Here is a 25381-nt window from a genome sequence, read left to right as displayed (position 1 = left end):
AAAAATTATTTTAACATACGTGTCCCTTTCTCTCAGAGACAGAGAAAATGAACTGAAAAATTGTCAATGAAAAATTGAAGTAATGCAATCAGCTTTTAAAATTTTTAGCAAGAACACTTTTATTATTTAGTTCACTACAAACCTAATTTTGTTTATTAATATAAATGATCATCCTTTTACAGCCAAGTTCTAACAGAACTAATTAACAATGTACCTCAGGGTCATCTAACTAAACAGAAGATGATGTGTGTAAATGATATAGTGCACAGTAAACTTTTCACTATGGCAGGTATGTAATATTATTTCTGATATTATTTAAATTTTATCAGAGTTTTATTTTATACTTATATTTTTTTCAGATAAAGACATTCTCTCATTATAATAAACTATTACAAGGTATGCATTAGCTAGCTAGCTGCTGACTATTTTACTTTTTTTCTGTTATTGTATGTTGCCTTCTACAAATAATTTATAATGAGTGCTGAGATACAAAAATCCTTCCAGTTGTTATGCTTTTTGTTGGTGGAAAGCAATAGTTTTGCAGAAATCATCAACTGTGTAAGGTTTTATGGGCCTAATGTAATGACTGATAGTAAGGTTTGGCAATAGAGCCATTTCTTTAAAGAGGGGGTGCAACAGTGTTCATGATGAAGAGCACAGTGGCCAGCCAAGTATGGTGACAGACATTTTGGTAGAAAGAGTGAACATGATAATTAACTGTGGTTCCTCATTGAAGAAAATCAGTGAGCAAGATCCCTTTTCAGTCCCAGAAGATAATGGCTGTCATTTTAACTTCAACTTCTAGAAGAGGCAGCTGTAAATTTTTCCAACTGCCTCTTACTTATATGTTTTCATTCAGACATATATGTTTACTTGTATGTCTGAATTATATCTAAACTAGTGTCAGTGAACTCTGGCTATAGTAAAGACAGTCGTAGCTTACTCACTCATTCAAGGAAACTATTTTATAAAACAAGGAAGACCACAGATGCTGAGATGTACCTATGGTCTTCCTTATCTTTATATTTCTTTGGGAATGAATTTTTTTAATACCAAATAAAAATTACATACGAAGCACATGAATGAGCCCATATATGAAAGCTCTTGGATAAATAGATTACAAATACAATGGCATATTCACTCATTATAACAAACTACAGAAGTCTAGACCAAAGTTCCAATGGTAGTACAAAGGCATGCTAAAAGAAATTCACAATAACAAAGTATTCACTATAAAAACTATTCTTTTAGTACCATTACAGTAAAACCTTTAATTTCTGTGTTCACATAGTGATGCTTTTGAATACCATTTTTCATATAGATGATCACATTTTTTAATGAATCATAAGAGATGTTCCAAAAGTAATGCTTTCATTGTGATAGCTCTCCACCCAAAAGATAGTTTAAAGTCTTTCCTTTCAATATCTTTTCTCTTGCTACAATGGCATTGAAAATCTTGTTATCAACATAACAAGATTTTCAATGCCATTGTAGCATAACAGTTGTTGGGGTTGTTTTCTCACCTCTTTGACCTGTTCATCATTTCTAAATGTATATCCTTAAGATGTGTCTTCAGTTCAGAAAATAACCATGAGTTCAGTGGATCCAAGTGTAGTCTCTGGGCAGGGGAGAGAATATGCTCAACTTCAAATCCAGTCTGTTCGATGGCTATTGAAGTAGAAGGATGACAATAAAACTATTTTTGTCTATTTTATTAACTTGTTTATACAATGTTGAAAACTGGATTCATTTAGGAGTATAGCATTATTTATCTAAATTAAGCTCTGATTTTGATATCAATAGCAATATATATTATCTATTGTTCTGTATTAACTTCACACTTACATTATAATTTCTTGATATGTCTTTTCCAGGTCAACAAAACTAAATACAGATCTGTTGCATTCTCATGATTTCTTAATATGTTTTCTTCAAGCAAAAAAAGACTGATGATCATGATGCCCTATTTGGCTGGAATCCAGCTTTGTCTTCCCCATGTTATTTCTTTTCTGTAATTTCTCTTAGGCTTTTTTTGAAGCTTGCATAAATCTAAGTGGCACACTCAGTAGGAGAAATCCTCTATAATTCTCATCTTAAGCGTTATTTCCCTTTTTAATGATGATACTATAAGAGCTCAACTTAAATTCTGCCTTTTAACAAGATGTCAGAATCTCGCTGCATAGCACCAGTGCAAAACATTGATACCTTTGTATTTGAACATTTCTGCTTCAGCTACTTTTCCACTTTTCAGGTTTCTGATTTTTTTTTTCTATTTCAAGGGACTTCTGATTGGAGTCGTCTACTGTGGTTCTCTTACTGCTTATTACTTTTAACAATCTTTCAAAGTAATTACTCAGGACACTGGAATTATCTATATCTTCTATTTTCATATCACCTTCATCATTGCTTCCTTTTAGGTATTTTTCTTTCATTCCTAGCTTCTCAATAGTCTTTAGAACATTTTGCCACCTTCATGCTATTCCATTTTCTTACCAAGGCCAAGGTCTTTTCATGACTTTTAGTTATATTTCTTTCTAACTTAGCTTTCTTGCACTTTTCTACTCCCTCAGGGCACCTTTTGAATTGCTATGGACTTTTGATATATGATTTCTTCTTTTCCAGAACTTCTTATTTAATTCTTGAGTCCTCAATGAAGTTCTGACTTTTTTGTCTTTGCATACAACTTTGCCACTTTGCTCTCAGTCTTAAGCAATTAATACAGTCAATATTTTCAAATACAGTCAAAACTCTCCACTTGAAAATACCTACCATTCAAGTAATACCTGTTATTATTGAATACTACAGCTGCTCCTCTTCCATAATCACAGTTGTCCAATAGAATCTTATAGTTATTAATTTCAATTTCTCATCTAATTTGTCTTCTTTACTTCAATAACAATTAGGTCAACATAGTATTTTCAGTTATGCTGATGTGTTTTTTCTTAGCTGTTTCTCAAGTATACTTGTATAAATCTTACCAGGAACCCTGAGTAAAGAAATCCCTCTGGAATTCGACCCTTTGACCAGACCTTTTGGATCCATATTTGAGCATTTCTTGCCGAATTTCATCCACTCCAGTTGCCTTTCCACATTTCAGGTTTTTGATGACTTTTTTTTATACTTCAAGTATCGATATGTATTCCTGAGTACATTCCTGTTGGGAGTTTTATACCATCATGCTGACACAGCTTGTTTCATTTAGCAGTCTTTCAGAGTAATTACTCCAGACATCTAAAATATCTTTATCTTCAGTTTTCATATCACCTTTATCATCTCTGATTCCTTTTACAATACTCTTTCCTCCATTTCTAAGGTTTTTCAATAGCCTCCAGAATATTTTGCCATCTTCCTGATATTTATTTTCTATGTTCTTACCAAAGTCTTCCTGTGCCTTTTGTTTGCTTAGTTTTACACAGTGATTTGCTTTCTTACATTTTTCTCTGTATTTTCTAAGAGCACAAGCTGACTTGCCAGCGACTTTCAACATGTGTTCATCTTTTCTTTCACTACTTCTTACTTCCTGAATCCACCATGGATTCAGGGAGGTAGAGACAAAATCTGATTTTTCTATCCTTACAGACACCCTAACCACATGCCTCTCTGGCTGAATTCATGAATGTTTTCTCCAAGATTTGCCATTGAATCTTCAAGTTTGGATTCTGGTTTTCAAACTGTTTCATTTTTTCCTTCAGTGATATTTGTGTATTTTAGTCTGCAGTTCACCTCTGAAAGCTGCTCAACTTTGATTTGTTTTAAACATTTCTTACACACTCTTCTTTTTAATGTGAAATTCAGTTTTATCCTGCTCAAAACTAAATAGTGATCACTTCTTATTTCAAATCCTCTGTATACTCTTGTGTTCATGTTCTGAACCAGTGGGAAAACATCACTATCAACATAGTCAGTGAGATTTATTTTATTTCTTGCATCTTTTCTCCATGTGAATTTGTGCACATTTTTATGTTGGAACGTGGTTAGTAATAACTAATCCATCTCCTGAACAGAAATCCAGCAGGCATTTACCATTACTATAAGATTTGCACTTTTCTCCATATTTTCCCAAAACATTTCTATATTTCTGGTAATCATTTCCTACTCTGCTGTTTAGATTTCCAACAAGGACCAACTTTTCCTTTTTCATTGAGTCAGCTGCCTTCTCTAATGTCTCAAAAATTCCTCCATTTCTTCCTTGGTAGAAGCCTTCTGTGGGACCATAAACACAAGTAAGTCTCATTGTCCAGTTCCTCATTCTGATATTTTCCCACATCACTCTAGTTGATATTGCATGCCATTCAAGAAGATTATCCTCATGTTTAGTGTTGAATACTATGGCTACTCCCTCTTTTCCCTGACTGTTATTGTCTGAATATATATAACATTTTGTATTTATTGCTTAGAAGGATCTCACCTGATTTTGTTTTCATTATTTCAGTGATACTATTATATCGATCTGGTACTTATCCAATTCTTCTGCTAGTTCCATTTCTTTTTCATTGATACCTCTTACATTGACAGTACCAATCTTGAACTCTGTTGATGTTGAGTTGGGACATGTTCTGGGAGTTTCTTTAGTATTTGACTTTTTGCTGTTCACTCTGGTTCCCTGACAAAAACAGCTGAAGCTTTGTTTAACTAGTGATGCCCCAACTGGCATGAAATTCTGTCATGGTGTACCATCGTTATACATTGTGGTTTGAGCCAAAAAGAATACATTTTGGTCGCTAAATCTCAAATTGCCAGCCCAACTCATTCGTTCAGTATCAGGGTGTACCATGAGAAGGTGAGGATTGGATGTTAGATCAGAAGCTCCAGTTTATTCTCTGCATTCCTTAAAAGGCTACATGGAGGTCTCCTCCCGGTTATACAACTTCAGCCCTTAAGCCCCCCCCCCCACACACACACACAGGCAAGACAATACCGAATGAAACATGTGGCTATAACTCTAGAGTCCTATCTAGGTGGTACACCCTCCAAATGCATTTGTAAGAGGCCTAGGTAGTAAATTGGGATCTCTGAAGATTAACGTTTTCCAAATTTTGGGAAGGTTCTTGCAACTGTATTTGTTTAAATATGGTTGATTTCTGAGTTAGAAAAACAAGTGTTTGATTCCAGGATGCTATGAAAAAGATCCAGAAATGCTTCCTATTGACAAAAATTTCCTTGTGAAACAGTTTTTATCAAGGAAGAAATTCAAAGAAGCGGCAGAAATGCTTAGAATTTCTACACAGTGCAACAAAAACCATGGTTACACCAAATGTGGTCAGCATTCATAAAAAATCTAACTTCCTCATATCTTGGACATAACACAAGTGGAGCACAGAACGTGACAACAAATAACAATGTTCCAACAAACATTCAGTAACAAATGTTTCAATTTTTTCAATATTAGTTAGAAAATGGACTATGAATTTAATCTTTGTTAGTTGTGTTTAACTTATTTTTTTTATACACCAATGCCCCTGATGATGTAAGTCATACAACTACAGTCATACAACTTTGTTGAGTTTTCACATATCCTGTTCATATTTAATAAACATGTGGTCTCAACACTGGAATCTATCACTTAAACTACTGAACCACAGAAACCTTCACACACAAACCTGACAATAATAAATTTAGTTTAATCCTTTATCCAAGTGTATGCAAACAAAGTTTGCGCCTGAAGTATCTTCAAGACTGAGGCAACTCGTAATAAAGGTAGACCAAGCTCTCATCACTCCTTGTCTCAGTATCTCCCATAATGTAAAGCACATCTCCTTGCGGACATGTATAATGCTATGCATTAAGGGAAGGGCCACAACCCAGACCGGTTTCGACCTTTATTGAGGTCTCTTCAAAAGGAGCCAGACCCAGAAGTGGTGATACTAAGGCAGAAGCAACGGAGATGTCATAGCTACTTATACGAGTTGCCAAAAGGTGTACCACCTTATTATTAAATTACTCTGGATACTTCAGGTGAAAACTTTGTTTGCATACACTTGGATAAAGGCTTAAACTAAATTTGTTATAGTCTAACCAAGTGGAAAATAAATTTCCAACATCTTTCTCTAAATCTGAGTAATTTAATAATAAGGTGGTACACCTTTTGGCAACTCGTATAAGTAAATATGACCCCATTGCTTCTGCCTTAGTATCACCACTTCTGGGTCTGGCTCCTTTTGAGGAGACCTCAATAAAGGTCGAAACCGGTCTGTCCGCAGGGAGATGTGCTTTGCATTATGGGAGATACTGAGACAAGGAGTGATGAGAGCTTGGTTCACCTTTACTACGAATTGCCTCAGTCCTGAAGATACTTCAAGCGCAAACTTTGTTTGCATACACTTGGATAAAGGATTAAACTAAATTTATTATAGTCTAACCAAGTGGAAAATAAACGTCCAACAAACCTGACAAGTTTCACATCTCATAAGACTTACAGGGGTAATGGTACATCATCAGGGGTAATGGTACATAAACAGTTTACACAACAAAAGCTTGTTGATGGTTAGTTACACATATTAGATATTTTCTGTAACTTCATAACTGTTAAATAAATTGATAAACCAGAATATAAATGATGTATTTATTACTGTATGCATGTTGGAACGTTGCTAGTTGTTGTTATCATGCATGTTATATCTTAGGTCCATGGCAGTTAAATTTTTGATGAAAGCAGACTACACTTGATGTAAAATTAAGCCTTGATTTTTATTGCATTGTGTAATGGTCCTAATCATTTGCGAGACTTCTTTAAATTTTCTTGTGAAACAGTTATTTTCAATATATAACATTCTTGTTTGTTGCCAGAGTACTTGATGGTCAGTAGTGGTTGTGTGGAATGCCAAACCTGATTAGTGCTCTCTTCTTTTTTCTATGTCTTTTACATGCTCTACATAAATGCTACAAGAGCAATGAATTTCATAGATGCCTGGTTTTTTTCATGGGGTGATGTGGCGGTTTTGGTAAATGTAGGAGTCTTGATATTTTTTGTAAAAGTAAAAAAGCCACTTTTATTTGTACTCACAGAGCAACACTGCCACTTTGTCTGTGACATTTTTGATGTACAGCAGTGTTATTGCATTCTTGAAATCTTGTTTAAGTAAGGTAGTTGCAGGAGATGTATTAAGAATTTTTTTGATCGTCTTGGAGTCAAAAACCATTAAGGGCAATGTTCTATGTCAGGTAGTGCAGTTCTTCATTTCTTCTAATTGGTGTGCTAGATATATTGTATGCCCTGTCTCATAAAGTTTTAATTATGCCTATCTTTTGCAATGGATGGTGGTGTGAAGTGGCATTTAATAATCTTCCTGTTGTGTTAGGTTTTCGGTATATGGAGAAGGAGAACCGTTTTTCCTCTTTGTTTACTTTGATAAGTATATCAAGGAAAGATAATTTTTTGTGCAGTTCTAGTTCAATAGTGAATTTCATATTGGGATGGGAAGTCATTTAGATAATTTTTGAAAGCAATCAGCTCATCCACTGTTCCTGACCAAATGACAAAAATATCATCAACAACAAAAAAAAAAAGCTTGGATACATTACGTAGCCAAACTTTTGTTTTTTTCTGATAGGTTTTTAAAGAATTAGTTTCGAAATTTCCCATAAACAGGTTTGCTAGTACTGGAGAAAGGAGAAAAACCCATGGCAAGTCCTTTTTTATTCAAAATATTTGTCTTGAAAAATGAAAAAGGTGTTTTCTATGCAGTGTTTGAATAGTCCTACAGTGTCCAGTGGAAAAAGATTTCCAAGTAGATCCATTGTATCATTTTTGGGTACATTGGTAAAGAGACTGATATATCGAAACTTGCTAAGATATCTGAAGGAAGGACAGAGAAAAATTTACCAACTAGCGAAATGTAGAAATAAAGCAGCTAAGGACATCTTACATATGAGGCAGATCAAAGATGCTGAAGGAAGAGTATTATGGAGGGATGTGGACATAAGAAACAGATGGAAAATATACTTTGAGGGACTTTTGAATGAGGAAAATGCAAGGACTCACAAAGGAGATGGGCAGCCTTCTGAGGGGATGGTGCAGAACATCAGTAGAATGGAAGTGATGGAGGCCATGAAGAGGATGAGGAATGGAAAAGCGGTGGGCCCCGACAGAATTCCAGTGGAGGCATGGAAGGCACTGGGGGAAGAGGGAATTGACCTGCTGTGGGACCTGTTCATGAAAGTTTGCCAACAGGAAAATATACCCGAGGAATGGAGGGAGAGTACTCTTGTTCCCATCTACAAGGGTAAAGGAGATGCACAAGACTGTAAAAATTACAGAGGAATAAAGTTGATGTCCCACACAATGAAGATCCTAGAAAGGGTTCTTGATGGTAGATTGAGGGAGGAGGTGGAGATTGCAAAGGAACAATTTGGCTTCATGCCTGGTAGATCAACAACAGATGCTATCTTTGGGTTACGACAGATGATGGAAAAATATCGAGAGAAACAAAGGGAGCTACATCTGGTATTTATTGATCTGGAGAAAGCATACGATAGAGTGCCAAGGCAAGAAGTCTGGAGGTGTCTGAGGGAGAAGAAGGTGCCGGAGAAATATGTCAGGTTGGTGCAGGAAATGTACAGAAATGTGAAGACAAGTGTTCGGACCTGTTTGGGACAGACAGAAAGTTTTCAAGTAACAGTTGGCTTACATCAAGGGTCAGCATTAAGTCCGTTTCTGTTTAATATTGTGATGGAGGTGGTAACAGAGGAGGTGAGAGAAGATGCACCTTGGACAATGTTGTACGCAGATGACATCTTGCTGTGTGTAGATTCAAGAGAAGAAGCGGAAACTAAACTGGAAAGATGGAGAAAAGTACTGGAAGAGAGGGGTATGAGACTGAGCTGAAGCAAGACAGAGTATATGTGTTGCGCAGTGGGCGGTGGCCAGGAGACAGATCTGGAGCTGGAAGGAAATGTCATCAGGAAGGTGAGAGACTTTAGATACTTAGGTTCAACAGTGGAAGAAGATGGAGGAGCTGAGAAGGAAGTGGGATGCAGGATACAAGCGGGTTGGAGGAACTGGAGGGAGATGGCTGGAGTGTTATGCGATAAGAGGGTGCCGATCAATCTGAAAGGCAAAATTTATAGGACAGTAGTGAGGCCAGCTATGACATATGCTATAGAAACTGTGGCCCTGAGGAAAAATAACATCAGCAGGATGGAAGTAGCAGAGATGAGAATGCTTAGGTGGATGTGCGGTGTGACCAGAAAGGATCATCTGAGAAATGACTATGTCAGGGGAACAGTGAAAGTTACGAACTTAGGAGCGAAAATACAGGAGGCAAGGTTGAGATGGTTCGGTCATGTGATGAGGAGGGAGGACGAATATGTGGGAAGAAGGGTCATGCAGATGGATGTGCAAGGAAGGCGGAAGCATGGGCGGCCAAAGAAGAGATGGAGGGAGCTGGTAGAAGAGGATTTGAAGATGAAGAACTTGGATGTGGTGACAGCCCAAGACAGGAAGGTGTGGAGGAGACTCATAGCAAACAGTGACCCCACTTAAGTGGGAGAAGCTGTAGAAGAAGAAGAAGCTAAGATATCTGAAGGTTCTATATTTATATTGAGAGTTTATTTTTCACTTGGTTAGACTATAATAAGTTTAGTTTAATCCTTTATCCAAATGTGAGCAAACAAAGTTTGCGCCTGAAAGTATCTTCAGGACTGAGCTAAGGTGGTGCAACACCAAGGCAAAGGTGGAGAAAGCTATCATCACTCCTATCTCAGTATCTCCCATAATGCAAAGCACATCTCCTTGCGGGTATGTGTAATGCTATGCATTAAGGCAAGGGCCACTACCCATACCGGTTTCGACCTTTATTGAGGTCTCGTCAGTGGGAGCCAGGCCCAATAGTGGAGACGCCAAGGCAGAAGCAATGAGAGAGCAAAATAAGGTGGTGTTGCACCACCTTAGCTCAGTCCTGAAGATACTTTCAGGCACAAACTTTGTTTGCTCGCACTTGGATAAAGGATTAAACTAAACTTATTATAGTCTAACCAAGTGTAAAATAAACTCTCAACATCTTTCTCTGAATCCAGAGTAGTTTAATAATAAGGTTGTACACCTTTTGGCAACTCCTATAGGTTGGGATGACCTCTCATTGCTTCTACCTTGGTGTCTCCACTACTGGGCCTGGCTGCCACTGACGAGACCTCAATAAAGGTCTAAACCGGTATGGGTAGTGGCCCTTGCCTTAATGCATAGCATTGCACATATCTGCAAGGAGATGTGCTTTACATTATGGGAGATACTGAGATAGGAGTGATGATAGCTTTCTCCACCTTTGCCACGAGTTGCCTTGGTGTTGCACCACCTTAGCTCAGTCCTGAAGATACTTTCAGGTGCAAACTTTGTTTGCTCACACTTGGATAAAGGATTAAGCTAAACTTATTCTATATTTATATCTTTTATCTTTTCAATGAAATGCACACTATTCTTTACAAATGATTGTGTTTTTTCCTATGTGTGGTGATATGTTTGTCAGATATTTCGCTAAGTTTGAGGTCAGAGAATCTCTCCTATTTACAATCGGCTGCAATAGGAACACCTTTTTTGTGAATTTTTGATGCTCCATAAATTCTTGGGACCAATGGATGTTTTGATGATAAAGATTTTTTAATCATTCGGGCAAATTAGGCAACTTTTTGATCAACTCATTGGTTTTATTATATGCGTGGCATGTGGGATCCCTGTCTATGGATGAATAGGTATTGGAATCCTCTAATAGGTTGTTCATTTTTCTTGCTTATTATATCATTTGTATTCTGGTTTATCAATTATATACTGCTCAAAACAATTAGGGGCTATTTTGGTTTTCTTGTAAATTATATAGTTATAAAAATAATTTACAAATGTAACACATTTATTTTAAAATATTCTTAATATACAACAGTGTAGAACACACAACTGCATACAAAATCATGTTAAGACTTGTCGAAATATGTCTTAGCCGTATTAGCATGTGGGGGGTATAAAAGCGTGGCTTGCTGCTCTCACTTTCACAGTACATAATTATCATTTCAATTGTAAACTAGTGTCACCTACCACCCATTATTTTGTTAAAAATGGCAGAGCGACATGATATCCTGGAATCCATGACTTGAAGAGCCATTGGTCGATTTGAAGCTGAACAAACACAGCAAGTTGTTGCTCAAGCATATCGTGTATCTCAAAGCGTAATTTCGCGACTTTGGAATAACTTTCTGGAGATGGGAAATGTTTGCCAAAGATAAGGTCAAGGTTGCCCATCACAACAACTCCAACAGATGATCAGCATTTGTGGATCATCTGTTGGAGTTGTTACTTGCCAGAAGAAATCGAACATTTCATTTAATGCAACTTTGAAGCGAACTTGCAGCAGCAACAGGGAGTCTGATATCGACACAGACAGTACAAAGTTTCATGCCATAGATTTATATGCTCGAAGATCAATAGTTTGCATTCCACTCACTGCAAATCACAAAAGAGCCCAAAGAATTTGGGCACAGGAACGCTGCAAATGGATAAATGAGGATTCGGCTTGTGTTTTTTTTAGTGATCAGTTCAGGTTCAAGTTTGCAACCAGATAACCGATGTATCTTGATATGGCGTGAAAGTGGAACAAGAAATAATCCACAGTTTGTTCGTGAAAGACCCCAACATCAAGGTGAGAGTTTGATGGTATGGGTTAGAATAAGTATAGGTGGCCATACTTATCTGTATTTTATCAGAAACGGTTCCTTAACAGTCCAGAGGTATTGCAATGAGATTTTGGAACCTATAGTTCATCCATATGCTGCTGTAATTGTCCAAGAATTCATTTTTATGGATGACAATGCTCGTCCACACCATGCAAATTTGGTACAAGAGTGATTTGAGGAAGAAGGTATTGAACGAATGGACTGGCTGTTCACTGGATGACACCAGATTGTAATCCAATCGAACATGCCTGGGATACTTTAGGTAGGCACGTTTCTGCTCGACTGGTGCCACCATGATCGCTTCAACAGCTTAAAATTGCTTTCACAGAAGAGTGGGGAAAATATCCCACAAGAAGTGTTTCATCATCTTATCCAGTCCATGCAATCAAGATGTATCGCTGTTTTGGCTGTTAATGGAGACCATATGCCCTATTAAAAATTAGCAAAAGCGTTTTTGGCTATTTTTATTGTCATTCTTGTTAAAATTATTTCACGCTAAAATGTATAATTTGTTAAATTTGTAACAAATGTTGATTATTTAAACAATATCTCATCAATTACACCCTATCCATAAGTAAGAAATATTTATTCATGTATAAAGTACCCAATAGTTATAATTATCTGACAGAAACTAAAATATCCTCTAATTGTTTTGAGCAATGTATTTACCAGTTGTGAAGTTATCAAAAACACAACTGATATGTATAATTAATTGCTAATAGACTTTTGTTATGTAAAACTTTTATGTACCACTACCCCTGATGATGTAAGTCTTATGACGTATGAAACTTGTTGGGTTTTAATTACTTATTTTTATTGAACTCCTTATTTATATTATAATGTGGTCTCGATACTGAAAACTCCCCGCAGAACTTATTTTTTGTCTGCTCTTCTCCAGTAGTCATCGGTCCCTGTCAAATGAGTCTTCTCCTGACGGTTACAGAGCTTACTACAATTCCTGTTTGTCCTTCCCAGCTCAGTTTCAGTTCTACAGATGATATACGGTGATTTTTGAGGCAGAGCCACTTTAGAATTCTATCTTGGCATGGTGTAGACAGTGCCATTCTTCCTATCACCCTTTTCCTTTTAGCAGTTCTGGTTTTCTTCACTTTCGACAGCACTCGTACCACAATAGATTGAATACAGGACACCCTTTTAGCTATTTCACAAGAGATATAGCCGTCTCTATTTAATACTTCAATTACACTTTTTCTGCTAGGTGTTAACTGCATGTAACTAGCCATAGTGATCTCGACAAGAAAATGTGAAAACTAGCTCTTGCTGTCTATTTATAGCATAGAAAATTCTGACACAATATCAGCAACTATCACATTATGCAGAAACCTGTGGTAATGATAGTTGATGCTACACAATGAAATACCTAATGATAAACCAATGAAAATTACCATTTAACTAATAAAAATATATTTATATAAGGGGATGCAGTTTCTATGAACCCGAGTGTGTATGTAAATATTATTAGGTTAGTTGTATTTATGATAAACTGCCGAAATGGACATTTTTTGTTCTAAAAAAAAAAATGTTACCTGCATTATTTTTTATAATATATTATCATTACCTGTGTTATCTCATGATAAATATCAGAGTAACTTCATTATTAATTTGTCTGTAAATTCACCATTATATATATTTAGAATGCCGAGCAATTTTGTTACCTATGATTACCAGCCAAGTACGTCCTCTTCTGGAAAGATATGAAGAAGTTGAACTCTGCATCAAAATTCTTAGTGATATCATGATTGTCCTCCATAGTCGAGATGTTGGTCCTACACATGAAGACATTTCTGTTCTCATGCTGTCAGTTTTACGTACAATTATTCAGACTGTTATAAATATGGAAAGAGAAAATCCTCTTGTGGTAAGTGAAAATTTGTACTTTATTCTTATATGACTAGTTTATAGATAAATTTCATAATAATATCATAATAATACAAAATAGGAGTTGAAGGGACTGGAAGAATGTATGTCTGACTGCTGGTATAAGGACCAAATTATGGGAAGAGTTAAAAATATACTTTATTTAATGAAAACTTGACTAGTTTTGATGAGCTCACGTTATCGGGAGATTAAAGTTGGCATACAAAAGATTCAGAAACTAGAGAATGTAAATGGCAAACATTGGGAACTGAAAGATTATAATGAATTAAAAAATTAAACTAAACAATTGTGTGCATGAAGAAAATGAGAACTACTTGATCCTCACATTTTTAATGTAATGCATATATCTCTTCACCAAACCTAGTGAAGAGTTTACAAAAAACTTACCTCAAAATACCCTTTCATTCCTAGAATTTATGCAACACCATACATTCACACATCAGAGTACTTTTGTGATCCATTGTAGATGCCAGAGGTTCTCCTACCTCTATCCTAGCAAAATATCTGTCTCTAATAGTTATGTCTCACATCTGTAAAAAGATGTAAAAAGACAGTTTACTCTTTATTGAAAGAACTAAAGACTTAGAACCATTGGACATTCAATCAAGCCTAGAGTTGGCCTTTTCACTAATATCCCCAGAGATGAAACATAGGATCTTCTTTGAGCCCTTTTTCCCTCCAGTTACTGTCCTAGTGTTCAGACACTTCATGGAAAATACTTTTTTTACATTTCAATGCATATTGGGAACAAACACAAGGCCTTGTTATGGGCTCACTCCTTTCACAAACTTATTTATGGAAACCTTTGAAGAAAAGAAAAAAACAACGACTGTAAATTTAACTTTGCTACATTGATAGTGTTTTCAACATTTGAACAGGAACAAATTAGAAATTGGACATTTCAGAAACTACCTTAATGGCCTACATCCCAATACTGGTAGATTCCTACATGCTTCTTCTCATCCCCCCCCCCCACACACACACATAAGATATGTATGAGAAAAAATACAGAGAGAGAGAGAGAGAGAGCCTGCAATATCTCCAGTACCACTGATGAACAAAACAAAGAACTTTGTTTGTACCCTCTGTCTTAATGGGTATATACTCAAAACAATCAACAAGATTTTAGAAATCATACCTTGGGATTTCTGCTGACTAACAAGCAAGAATTTAAAGATGTGTTATCCTTCCCTACATTCGTAATATCACTGACAGAATCACATCTTTTCTTCAAAGCTATGAGAAAAAAAGTGGCTTTCACTCCACTTTACAAGATTTCAAGGTTTTTACAGTTTCTGAAATACCCCCAAAGAAACCAGGCATCTACAAAATTTACTGCTCTTACTTCATTTACTATACTATGCTGGCCAAACTGAACATTCCAGAGAAATCAGTATGATAGAACATGCAAGATATGATGAATAGAAATGACAGCACAAACCCAGATTGTCCTTTCACACAACCAACATCAACCACCAAGTCCTCTGGCAGAAAGGCCTTATATCGAACATGACTGTGTCCGAAGAAAATTCAAGAAGACCTGAAGTGCTACACATCCACTATCCAGTGCAATAAAAATCAGGGCTGGTCTTTATTAAAAACACCGACATCCTTGCACCTCACTATGACAGGCACTATGTCACATTCCAGCATTAACTAGTTCTCCTTTCCTTCACACATATTGTTTAGTTTAATTAATTTTTTTGATGCCAAGTTGGCTGGATAGAAACCCAGAGGAAGACTAAGGACTATGTGAATTGATTGGTCAGAAGTGCTTAGAAGCATGAATTGTTAGATATGACAATATCTAACATTTCACAAGTAATAGATTGATTTGGAGGAAAATTGGTAATAAGAGATTAATAATAATGTAAACTTAATCATATACTTCTAATTTTTTAGAAAATGACAACATAAAATATATTACTAATTATAAAAACTTTAATTAATAACTATCTATATTTCGGCAATGTAACATTGCCAAAAGATTAATCATGTAGTGCTGTCACAGTAACCTGAACACCCTTTAGGGGGTTACATATCATGAAATTGGTGATGATGATGATGATGTATTCTTTCAGTTCCCAATTCTTAGCATTTATATTCTGGTTTTTGAACCTTTTGTATGACATCTTTAATTTCCTAACAATGTGAGCTTGTTGATTCACAAAACTAGTCAAGTTTTCATTCAATAAAGTGGGTTTTTATTACTCTTTGCATAATGTGGTTCTTATACAGGAAGTTTGACATACACCTTCAGAACCACAGACATCTTAGAGTGAAGAAAAATTCTAAGCCGATATCAGAAAAGTTAAGAAAGGAGATGGAATTGTGTGTGGAGGGGATGCAGATGGATAGAAAGAAAACATGAAAAAGGATATGGTGATGTATAATACATGATTTGGGGGGGGGGGTTGATATTCCAGGTGAATAAATAACGAAAGTGTGTTTTCTAGGAGTGAAGATTCTTGACATGTCTGTGGCTATGTGCCTGCAGGTAGAAGTGGAGAATATGACTGTGTTGGCTAAGACACATGATGACAAAAGAGTTCTTTTGGGAATATTCTTCCATTCCTCGGGCAAAGCTACCGTCGTTGCTGATGCTGATGACAGCCACTGTGGTCTGAAGCAAATTTGTCATTCTAATTCATCCCAAAGATGTTTGATGGGTTAGAGGTTTGGAGTCTGAGCTGCCTAGTTCAACATGTCAATATCGTTTGGTGGTAACCAGTTTTGGACATGCAGTGCAGTATGACATGGAGCATTGTCATGCTGAAACATTCAAGGGTCACTGCCATAGTACTTCCACAGCATCAGAAGTGAAGTTGTCCAGAATGTTCAGGTAGCTATCAGATATCATGGTTTTTGGCACATCCACCAGTGGACCAAGACCCATCCAACTGAAACACCCTCATACTGTTACCAAGCCTCCACCAAACATGACAGTTAGAATGATGCAGTCCTGCCAGAACCATTCCCCCACATAATGTCCAGATTCAAATATTAAACATTTGGAAGTATGATTCATTGTTCCACAGCACCCTTTTCCAATTATCAGTCCAGGAATGGTGTGAAAGACACCAGTCCAAATGTTGTTTGGCATGGTAATCTAAGGCATGCAACTCTCTGCAGATAGTTCTAGTGCTGACAGATGACACCCCCCCCCCCAGCAGCATTTTCCAGGTTGACTGTGAGGTCCGCTGCTGATGACTAACAAAAGTATTTTGGACACCTTACGTGCCATACAAATTTTGGATCCTACCGCATGTGAATATTCAGGGAACATCTGCAGAAGTTTGGTAATAAAAGGTGGTATGTGCTACACGTTTTGCACTGCACTCAATGTCAAGATGCCATGTTCAGCTGAACTGAAAGACTTCCAATATGGAATGGTAGTTAGGTGTCACATCAGTGACCACTGGTCTTTCTGTCTGTGACATTGCTACCCATCTCAGTATGCTAAAATCCATTGTTGCATATGTTATAGATTTCGTAGATGGAAAGTTGCTGGTTCTACCACAGCAGGAAAATGCCCTGGGAGGCAACTGACACTCACTGACCCAGACTGGCGAGCTTTGTCTCGGAATGTTCGAGCATTCCGATGTTCAGGAGAGTACTCCGATGGCTACTTCCAGATGTGATCAGACCTTCCACATCATTAATATGTACATAGAGTCATGCATGTTTGAGTTTGGTTGTTCATGTGTACATGATGGATGATCTTAGCTAGGCTATGAATTTTGTGATACCCTTACGCACTCATCTCACTATTGTTATCCCCTATTCAAAGTCATTCTGGTCACCACCTTTGCCCCTTATTCCACCTACTTTCTCACAACATATTCTGTTTATTTTTCAGGGCTGCCGAGCTGAATCCATAGCCAGTAAAATGAAAACTATCTCCAGCTAACTTGATCAGTAATAATCACAAGAGTAGCACATAAGCATATGTTCATGGTATAGTTTTCATTTCCCTGTCCTTTTTTGTTTACTATGGTTTTTTTAATATCCTGACGTTACAGTGATTGGTTAGAAAATTGACATAAACTGGGTTTTATTGGTGAAGAGAGAGAGCATCAGTGAAAGATGGCTTGCTTGAAGTAATCTTGTTCTTAAGAAAAGACTTCTATACTTATTATCATCATCATCAAATTCCTGCCGTGTACCCTCAAGGGGTGTACAGGATATGATAGTACTACATGAAAAATTTACATCATTACTAACTTCCTATTTACAATTTTCCTCCAAATCAGTCTGTTACTTGTCAAGACTCCAACATTATCAGATCTTATATTTCTATTGTCTAAGGCACTTATGTATGGATATGAATTCCTGACTGTATGCCTTTTGAGTGTTTTTTACCACTGTGCTATCACTGCTTGTTTCATTTAGCAATTTTTCGAAGTAATTACTCCATACTTCAAGGATATCTTTTTCTCCTGTTTTCATGTCACCTTTATCATCTCTAACTCCTTTTACAGCACTCAAGGGATTTTTATCCCCTTAATTTAACCTCTAGAATATTTTGCCACCTATGTTCTTGCCAAAGTCCTCCAATGACTTTTGTTTAGCTAGTTTTACACAGTGTTTAGCTTTCTTACATTTCTCTCTAAGAGCACAAACTGACTTATTTGCCAGGAACTTTTTATATGCTTTCTTCTTTTCCTTCACTGCCTCTTTAACTTCCTGTCTCACCATGGAGTTCTGATTTTTCTATCCTTGCAGACAACCTCACCACATGCCTCTCTGGCTGAATCAATCAGTGCTTTCTTCAAGGCTTGCCACTGAATCTCCAAGGTTTGGTTCCTGCTCTCAAACTCTCTCATTTTTTCTTCAATAATCTTTATGTATTTTAGTCTACAGTTCACATCTGAGAGCTGCTAAACTTTTATTTGCTTTAAAACTTTCTTACATGTCATTCTTTTCAATATGAAATTCAATTTTATCCTGCTCAAGACTAAATAGTGATCACTTCCAATTTCAAATCCTCTGTACACTTTGGTGTCCTGCACCAGGGAGAAAACATCACTATCAACAATAACATAGTCAATGAGACTTTTCTTATTCCTTGTCTCTTCTCTCCATGTGAATTTGTGCACATTTTTATGTTGGAACATGGTGTTAGTAATAACCAGTCCATTATTATTTGCCACAGGTATTTGCCATTATTATTAGCTTTGCTCTTTTCTCCAAATTTTCCCAAATTATTTTTGTATGTCTGACAATCATTTCCTACTCTGCTATTTAGATCCCCCAACAAGGACCAACTTTTCCTTTTTCATTGTGTCAGTTGCTTTCTCTAAAGCCTCAAAAAAATTCCGTCACTTCTACTTTAGTAGAACCTTCTGTGGGACCATAGGCACAAATAAGTCTCGTTGTCCAGTTCTCTATTCTGATATTTGCCCACATCACTCTACTTGAGACTGACTGCCATTCAAGAAGATTAGCCTCGTATTTAGTGTTGAATACTATGACTACTCCTTCTTTTCCTTGATTGTCATTGCCTGAATATAACATTTTGTAATTATTGCTCAGAAAGATCTCACCAGTTTTTGTCTTTTTTGTTTCAGTCACCCCTATTGTGTCGATCTGGTACTTATCTAATTCATCAGCTAGCTCCATTTCTTTGCCATTCAGGCTTCTTATGTTGATAGTAACGATCTTCAACTCTGGTGATATTGAGTTGGGGTGTGCTTTTAGATTTTTTCCAGTAGCTGACTTTTCGCTGTTCTCCCTGGTTCCCTAGCGAAAACAACGGGAACCTTGTTTAACCGGGCGACGCCCCAGCCAGCATGAAATTTTGTCATGTTGTACCATCATTTTGTATATTGGTTTAAGCCAATAAGAATACTATTTGGTCAGCTAAATCCCAAATTGTCAGCCCATCCTCGTTTGTTCAGTATCTAGGTAGATACCCAACAGGGTGCACCACGAGAAGGTGAGGATTGAACATTATGTCAGAAGCCCTGGTTGGTTCTCCGCATTCCTCTAAAGGCTATGTGGAGGTCTCCTCTCAGTTATACAGCTTTGACCCTTAAGCACCCCCAATACTTATTAAAAATTTGAAAATTCAGTTTTGAAGGGAATTAAAGTTAATTTGCATGTTTTAATATGTCAAATATATATTTTTTTCTATAATGCAATAAGTTGTTTCCAATTCATAATTCACTCATTTTTGTTCATTAAACTAAAGATCAAATTAATTGTATATTTTTAGCCTATAATGTAAAGATCATTCCAACAGTGTTTTCATTTGTCAGTTAGGTATTCTCAAAACTAAATTAGGATTTTGATAGATTAAAGGAGCTGGAAATGAAGCCGCAAAATTTTTTTCCAGTTCCACTGCCCTGACATTTTTCCAGAGGCAGTCTTTTACATATTAATTGCTGGTATATTCCATTTAGCATGGGGAATGCAGATAAAACTTTAGTTGTGTGTATGCATGCATGTGTGTGAATAAAAGCTAGCATGCTTTGAGTTGGGTTTATTGAATAATATATAGCTTTTTAATTCTTTGTTTCAGGGTAATTTGGTGGCAGTTATGATATCTGTTCTACGTCAAATGACACCCTATCATTACAGTCAATATATTAGCCATTTTGCCACAAGAACAGACTTACTAGACTTCCTGATGGAAATTTTGTTGGTGTTTCGAGATCTTGTTAGTAAAAATGTATACCCACAAGACTGGAATGAGATGATTATGTTACAGAATAGGTATACTTTATAATTATTTATATATATATTCTATTTGTTTTTAAAAAAAAGTGCTGCATTTTGCATAGCAATTGCAAAATTATTGTTGTGCATTTTGCATAGTAGTAAATTATTCATGCAGGAAATATCAAAAAAGAATGTCCGTATTTTGTATTTGAAATCTAGCAGACTTCTATATGTCCAGCTGTTAGTTTAAATCCATAACTTATTTTAATGGTATTTACTATGTGTGCAGGTTACTTTACATCACAAGGAAAAATCTACAAACAGACTAATGGTACTGTTATGGTTCTTTCCCCCCCTCTCCCCTCCTCTTTAAACTTCTACATGGAACATTGAAAACAAAATAATTATCACAGTTACATAACATACCATTAGTGTTGTTATGCTTTGTTAATAATGTGTTTGCCATTTGGCCCCATGGACAAGACATCTTAGATTCTTTTGTTACCTTCCTATACAGCCAATCCCAAAATTCACTTAACAATAGAAAAATAATCTAACTGTTTGCCTTTTTTTGACATGTTAATCATCTGGCTTTCAGATGGTTCACTTTTTTTTTTTTTTTTTTTTTTTTCTCTCCAGTTAAAGGATATCAACACACAGGAAGATAACTACATAACAATCACATCATCATCCAGCCCAACAGTATGGTATTCTTATAAACACACATGAGGCTGTGACTATTTGTTCTAATGATGCAGCTCTTTCCACCCAATTTAAATATCTTTGCCATACTTTCCTGTCTAATGAGTACAACTCCTATAAAATAGATAAAATGCTACATGGCCCTCTTACTTCCCCCTCCTCAAACATTCACTACGGTACCTATTCCTCATGTGTGATATGCATCTGAAAATATAGCCAAAGTACTAATAAAATATAACCTTCACACTACATTCAAACCAACATGTCATATTAGAAACTCTGATCTGCTTTCCTAAGGATAAACTCCATCCAACTTGCATATCTTCGAGTATACATTCTATACCATTGACTGGGACAAAAAAAATACATTCTATACCATTGTTATGGCTGGTCCAGGCTCTCAGACCCCACATTGGACACCCCTTCACACAGGATTAGATTGAAGACAACAAATGCACTTTATAGAAGTTGTTATAGGTCAGAAAGATTATATTTAGAGTCCACCATGGCTATGAAACATTCTCATAACCTGAACAAGTATGACTGCATCATTTTCAAAAAATCTGGGAGACTGTTATCCTAAGATCCACTTCTACATAGCTGTAATACTTCTTTTTTACAACATTAGAGAGTTGTTAAAAAGTTTTTTGCTTGGTTATAAATGAAAATAAAGATGCCAAAAAATTATATTCTCAGTTTATCCCTTATCCAAGTGTAAGCAAACAAAGTTTACATGTGAAGCATCTTCATGACTAAGCTACTTGTATATAGAAGCTAATGACTACACATTAATTGCCTTAGTATCCCATAATGCAGAGCACACATCCTTTTGGGTGTATTTAATGATAAGCATTATGAGACAAGCCACTACTCAAACTGGTTTCAACCTTTATTGAGGTCTCATCATCATCAGGAACCAGACCCAGTAGTGATACTAAGGTTGAAGTAATGCAGAATTAACCTCTCTATACAAGTAGCTTAGTTGTGATGATATTTTCAACACAAACTTTGTTTGCTTACACTTAGATAAAAGATAATTTATAACCAAGTGAAAAAATTTTCAACAACTAGCTCTGATCCAGAGAATTTTAATAAGTTATGACACCTTTTCACTATTTGTATATGGGAAATATGACTTCTGCATTACTTCAATCTTAGTTTCTCTTCTTCATCTGGCTCCCACTGATGATGTTTATTAATGTTTCTCATTGGGTCTGCTCGCTTCATGGGGATATAGAGGTTCCACCCTGTGAATTGTTTTTGTCTGTCAGTGAGTGGGACTACTGAGTGTCCTTTCCTGGATGATTCAGGTTCGGAGTGATGAGTTTAGTAGTGATCCTTTAGGATCACTCAATGAGATTTAGAGTGATCTTGTAGATCACTCAAAGTTTTTGGAGAGATATCCTCGTACTTTAACATACCTCAGTAAAGGTTGAAACAGGTCTGGGTAGTGCCCCTTCCCATAATGCTTAGCATTATACACACTTAAATATATGTATGCTTTGCATTATGGGATACCAAGGCAATTAATATAAAGTCATTAGCTTCTATATACATAGCTTAGTCATGAAGATACTTCACGTGCAAACTTTGTTTGCTCACACTTGAATAAAGGATAAGCCAAGAATATAAATACTTGGCATCTTTAATTTAACATTAGAGGGTGCCAAATTAGGACTTTAGGTCTTTTGTCTGTTACAATTTGAATTGTTTCACTTACTCATTGTCATGTCTCGTGTTACAGTTAGCATTACATGTTAACTATAAAATGTAATGTGCTCTGAAGATGCTGGATTGAAATCCAGCAAAATATAATCCAGTTAATAAACATCTTATTTTATAATTTAGTTGGTTTGGTATTATAATGCCATTAAAATAAGTTATGAATAACATTCATCACCTAATCTTGTCTATTAGATTGTTACTTTAAATGTGAAATCATAAAATAGGTGTTATGGTGATGTGATATAGCACTTACAAATTTATGTTTTTGGTAGAAGGTGCCCTGATGAAAAGACGTGATCTTTGACAAGACCATATTGTAACTCCACTTCTGCTTGCCCCTTTTTTTGGTTTGTCTGCTTGAACCCATATTCATTTATGGACATTTGTCATTTTTAAATATATATATATATATATATATAAGGATTCTTAGGTGAAATAAATCTAATCTACACTCTATTTCTGTCTTGAACAGATGATTTTTGCTATTCTGAATGCAAATTACTCATATTATTCTTTGTATCTCTAAACAATCAATAACTCCTTTTTTTTTTTTTTTTTTTTTTTTTTTGAGAAGCATTCACAGTTTTAAGCAAAAATATGATTCATTATATTGAAGACATCACAAATATAGTGTTGGAAAGAAACCCTCCTTCTGACAAATGGGTAATTAACATTTCTGGATGCTATTTGACTAATGTTGAGACTAGTATGCTAACTAACAGATATGGTTTTGCTTTGGTGCCTAAAACCATTCTGTAACAACACCTTTCTTATTGAAATATCTATATTCATTTGCTCATCATTCATATCCTTGAGATTTACACAGCTAAAATTCTGCCCTCAGTTTTAAAGCTGTATTTCCAATGATTACAAACACCTTCAACCAGTTCTTCAGAGGAAATATTACATAATAAATGTCCCCTATATTTAAGATAATAATTTTGATGCAGGGAACCTGTTGAAAGAACATTAGAAGATTACAGCACAGCAAAAAACACATTTCACTTAGAAAAGCTTGGGGGAGAGTTGTCTCCCCCCCCCCCCAAAAAAAAAGACTCTTGATCACAGAGTGAACTTTATGTGACTCCATCCAAGTTTTCGGAAATTTATTCTCTTCATCATACTTTTCTGCTATTGCATTATTAAGGGATACACAGGATACTATTACAGTATTGTATACAAACTGCTAGTTTTCTTCTGTGAAACACTACCTAATGAATTAGTTTACCTAGATCTTGGGCTACTCTCAGAACATTTTTTCCTGATATTTGCATTTGCATTAACCACCAGTTTTGCTAACCTTGCAATCTTTGCTTTCCCATTCTGTTTAAGTAACCAAACACTTTAAATTAAAGTGCTCATACAGTCTTGAAATTATTTTCTTCATATTTAATATGATTCTGCCATTTATTTACACACACACACATACCTAATTTTCCTCAGAATTCTCACATTTTTGGTCTTTGATCAAACATTTTATTTTTAATCCAATTCTCAAATTTAAAAAATTGAATTGACTTCTCTGCTAGTGTGTTTGCTGTTTTGGGTAATTTCATCTTTATTCCATATGTTATAGCAAATGTCATTATATAGCCAATTTTTCTCAAACTCTCATATCTGAAGTCATCTCTGGTCTTTGATGAAAAGAATGAGAGATGACTTTTATTTCTAATCCATTTTCCAACTTCTAGATTGACAATTAAAATTTGGAATGGGCATTGTCCTGTATACTGCTAGTCATTTAGGTGTTTTGGCTAATTTCCTTATTTTTCTACATAGAGTTGACTATAGCAGATTCAAAAAAAATGGGAGAAAGAAACAGTTTGGTGTTGTGAATTCACTATAGTGGTTGGCGTATTGAGAAAGATGACGGTTTATTCGTCTGATGTCAATTTAATCAAATGCCACTTCACCTGCCAGCCTTGTTTACTGTATTACCAACTTCCATATTTAATTTGCCAGTTTTGCTAAAAACTAATATAATAAGTCTTAATTTTCCTGTAACCTGTGACGTGCACTTTGAGAGAGAGAGAGAGAACCTATTAAATATCATAGACGAGTTTAATGAAATTGCTACAGATAGTTTATATTGAAACTAACAGTGCATCATCAGTGTGGAACAAATAAGCGATTCAGAGAGACAGAGTACAAGGCATAAACAACAATTGTAGAAGTATTACGTCAAATATATAATATAGTAATATATTTTTGCTGATATTGCTGATTCTTTTGATTACATAGATGATTTGTGAACATTTAAAGGGGATGGAAGGAGGGTGTGTGTGTGCAAAGTGTGAACTAAACAAGGATTTAATGAATGCTAATACGAATTTGATGATAGAAAGTGTTAGTAGCGAGAATGTTGTGGGAAGAATGAGTGCTCATTCGAAAGAGAAGGATGGTGTGAAAGAAAGGCAAAAAAATTGTTTGAAAAAAATCATTCAAAAAGAAAACGAGTGATTTGAAAACAGTAATGGATGGTAAAAAGGACGAAAGTGAGGCGAATGTGGCGGAAGGCAACGAAATTGAGAAAACGAAAGAAACTGGAAATAGCGTGACGAAAGGTTCGAAAGTTGGAAAAATCGTAAGAATGAATGAAACTGGAAATATTGTGATGCAAGGTTCAAAAGTGGGAAAAATCGAAAGAATGAATGATAGCGAAAGTTGGACGCATGGACCAAAAGTACAGAAACTCAAAACGATGAATGAGAGTGAAAGTGTGAAACGAGAGTCAAGA

At 35.9% G+C, this 25381-nt stretch overlaps 1 protein-coding gene across 2 annotated transcripts in view; it reads left to right on the top strand.

The window, feature by feature from the left end:
- Positions 1–25381, top strand: part of mbc (dedicator of cytokinesis protein myoblast city) — a 643249-nt gene that overhangs the window by 398826 nt on the left and 219042 nt on the right. For both annotated transcript variants that reach the window (XM_090391142.1, XM_090391141.1), the window contains exons 24-26: positions 183–289; positions 13311–13534; positions 20078–20271. In XM_090391142.1, coding sequence (XP_090247268.1) covers positions 183–289; positions 13311–13534; positions 20078–20271 — 525 coding nt within the window. The remainder of the gene's footprint in view (positions 1–182; positions 290–13310; positions 13535–20077; positions 20272–25381) is intronic.

The sequence above is a fragment of the Typopeltis vanoorti genome, chromosome 4, assembly GCF_054136105.1.
Source record: "Typopeltis vanoorti isolate ZY-2024b chromosome 4, IOZ_Tvanoo_1.0, whole genome shotgun sequence".
NCBI lineage: Eukaryota > Metazoa > Arthropoda > Arachnida > Uropygi > Thelyphonidae > Typopeltis > Typopeltis vanoorti.
Note: the sequence above shows the minus strand (reverse complement) of the source record. Positions and strands in the feature narration are given on the sequence as shown.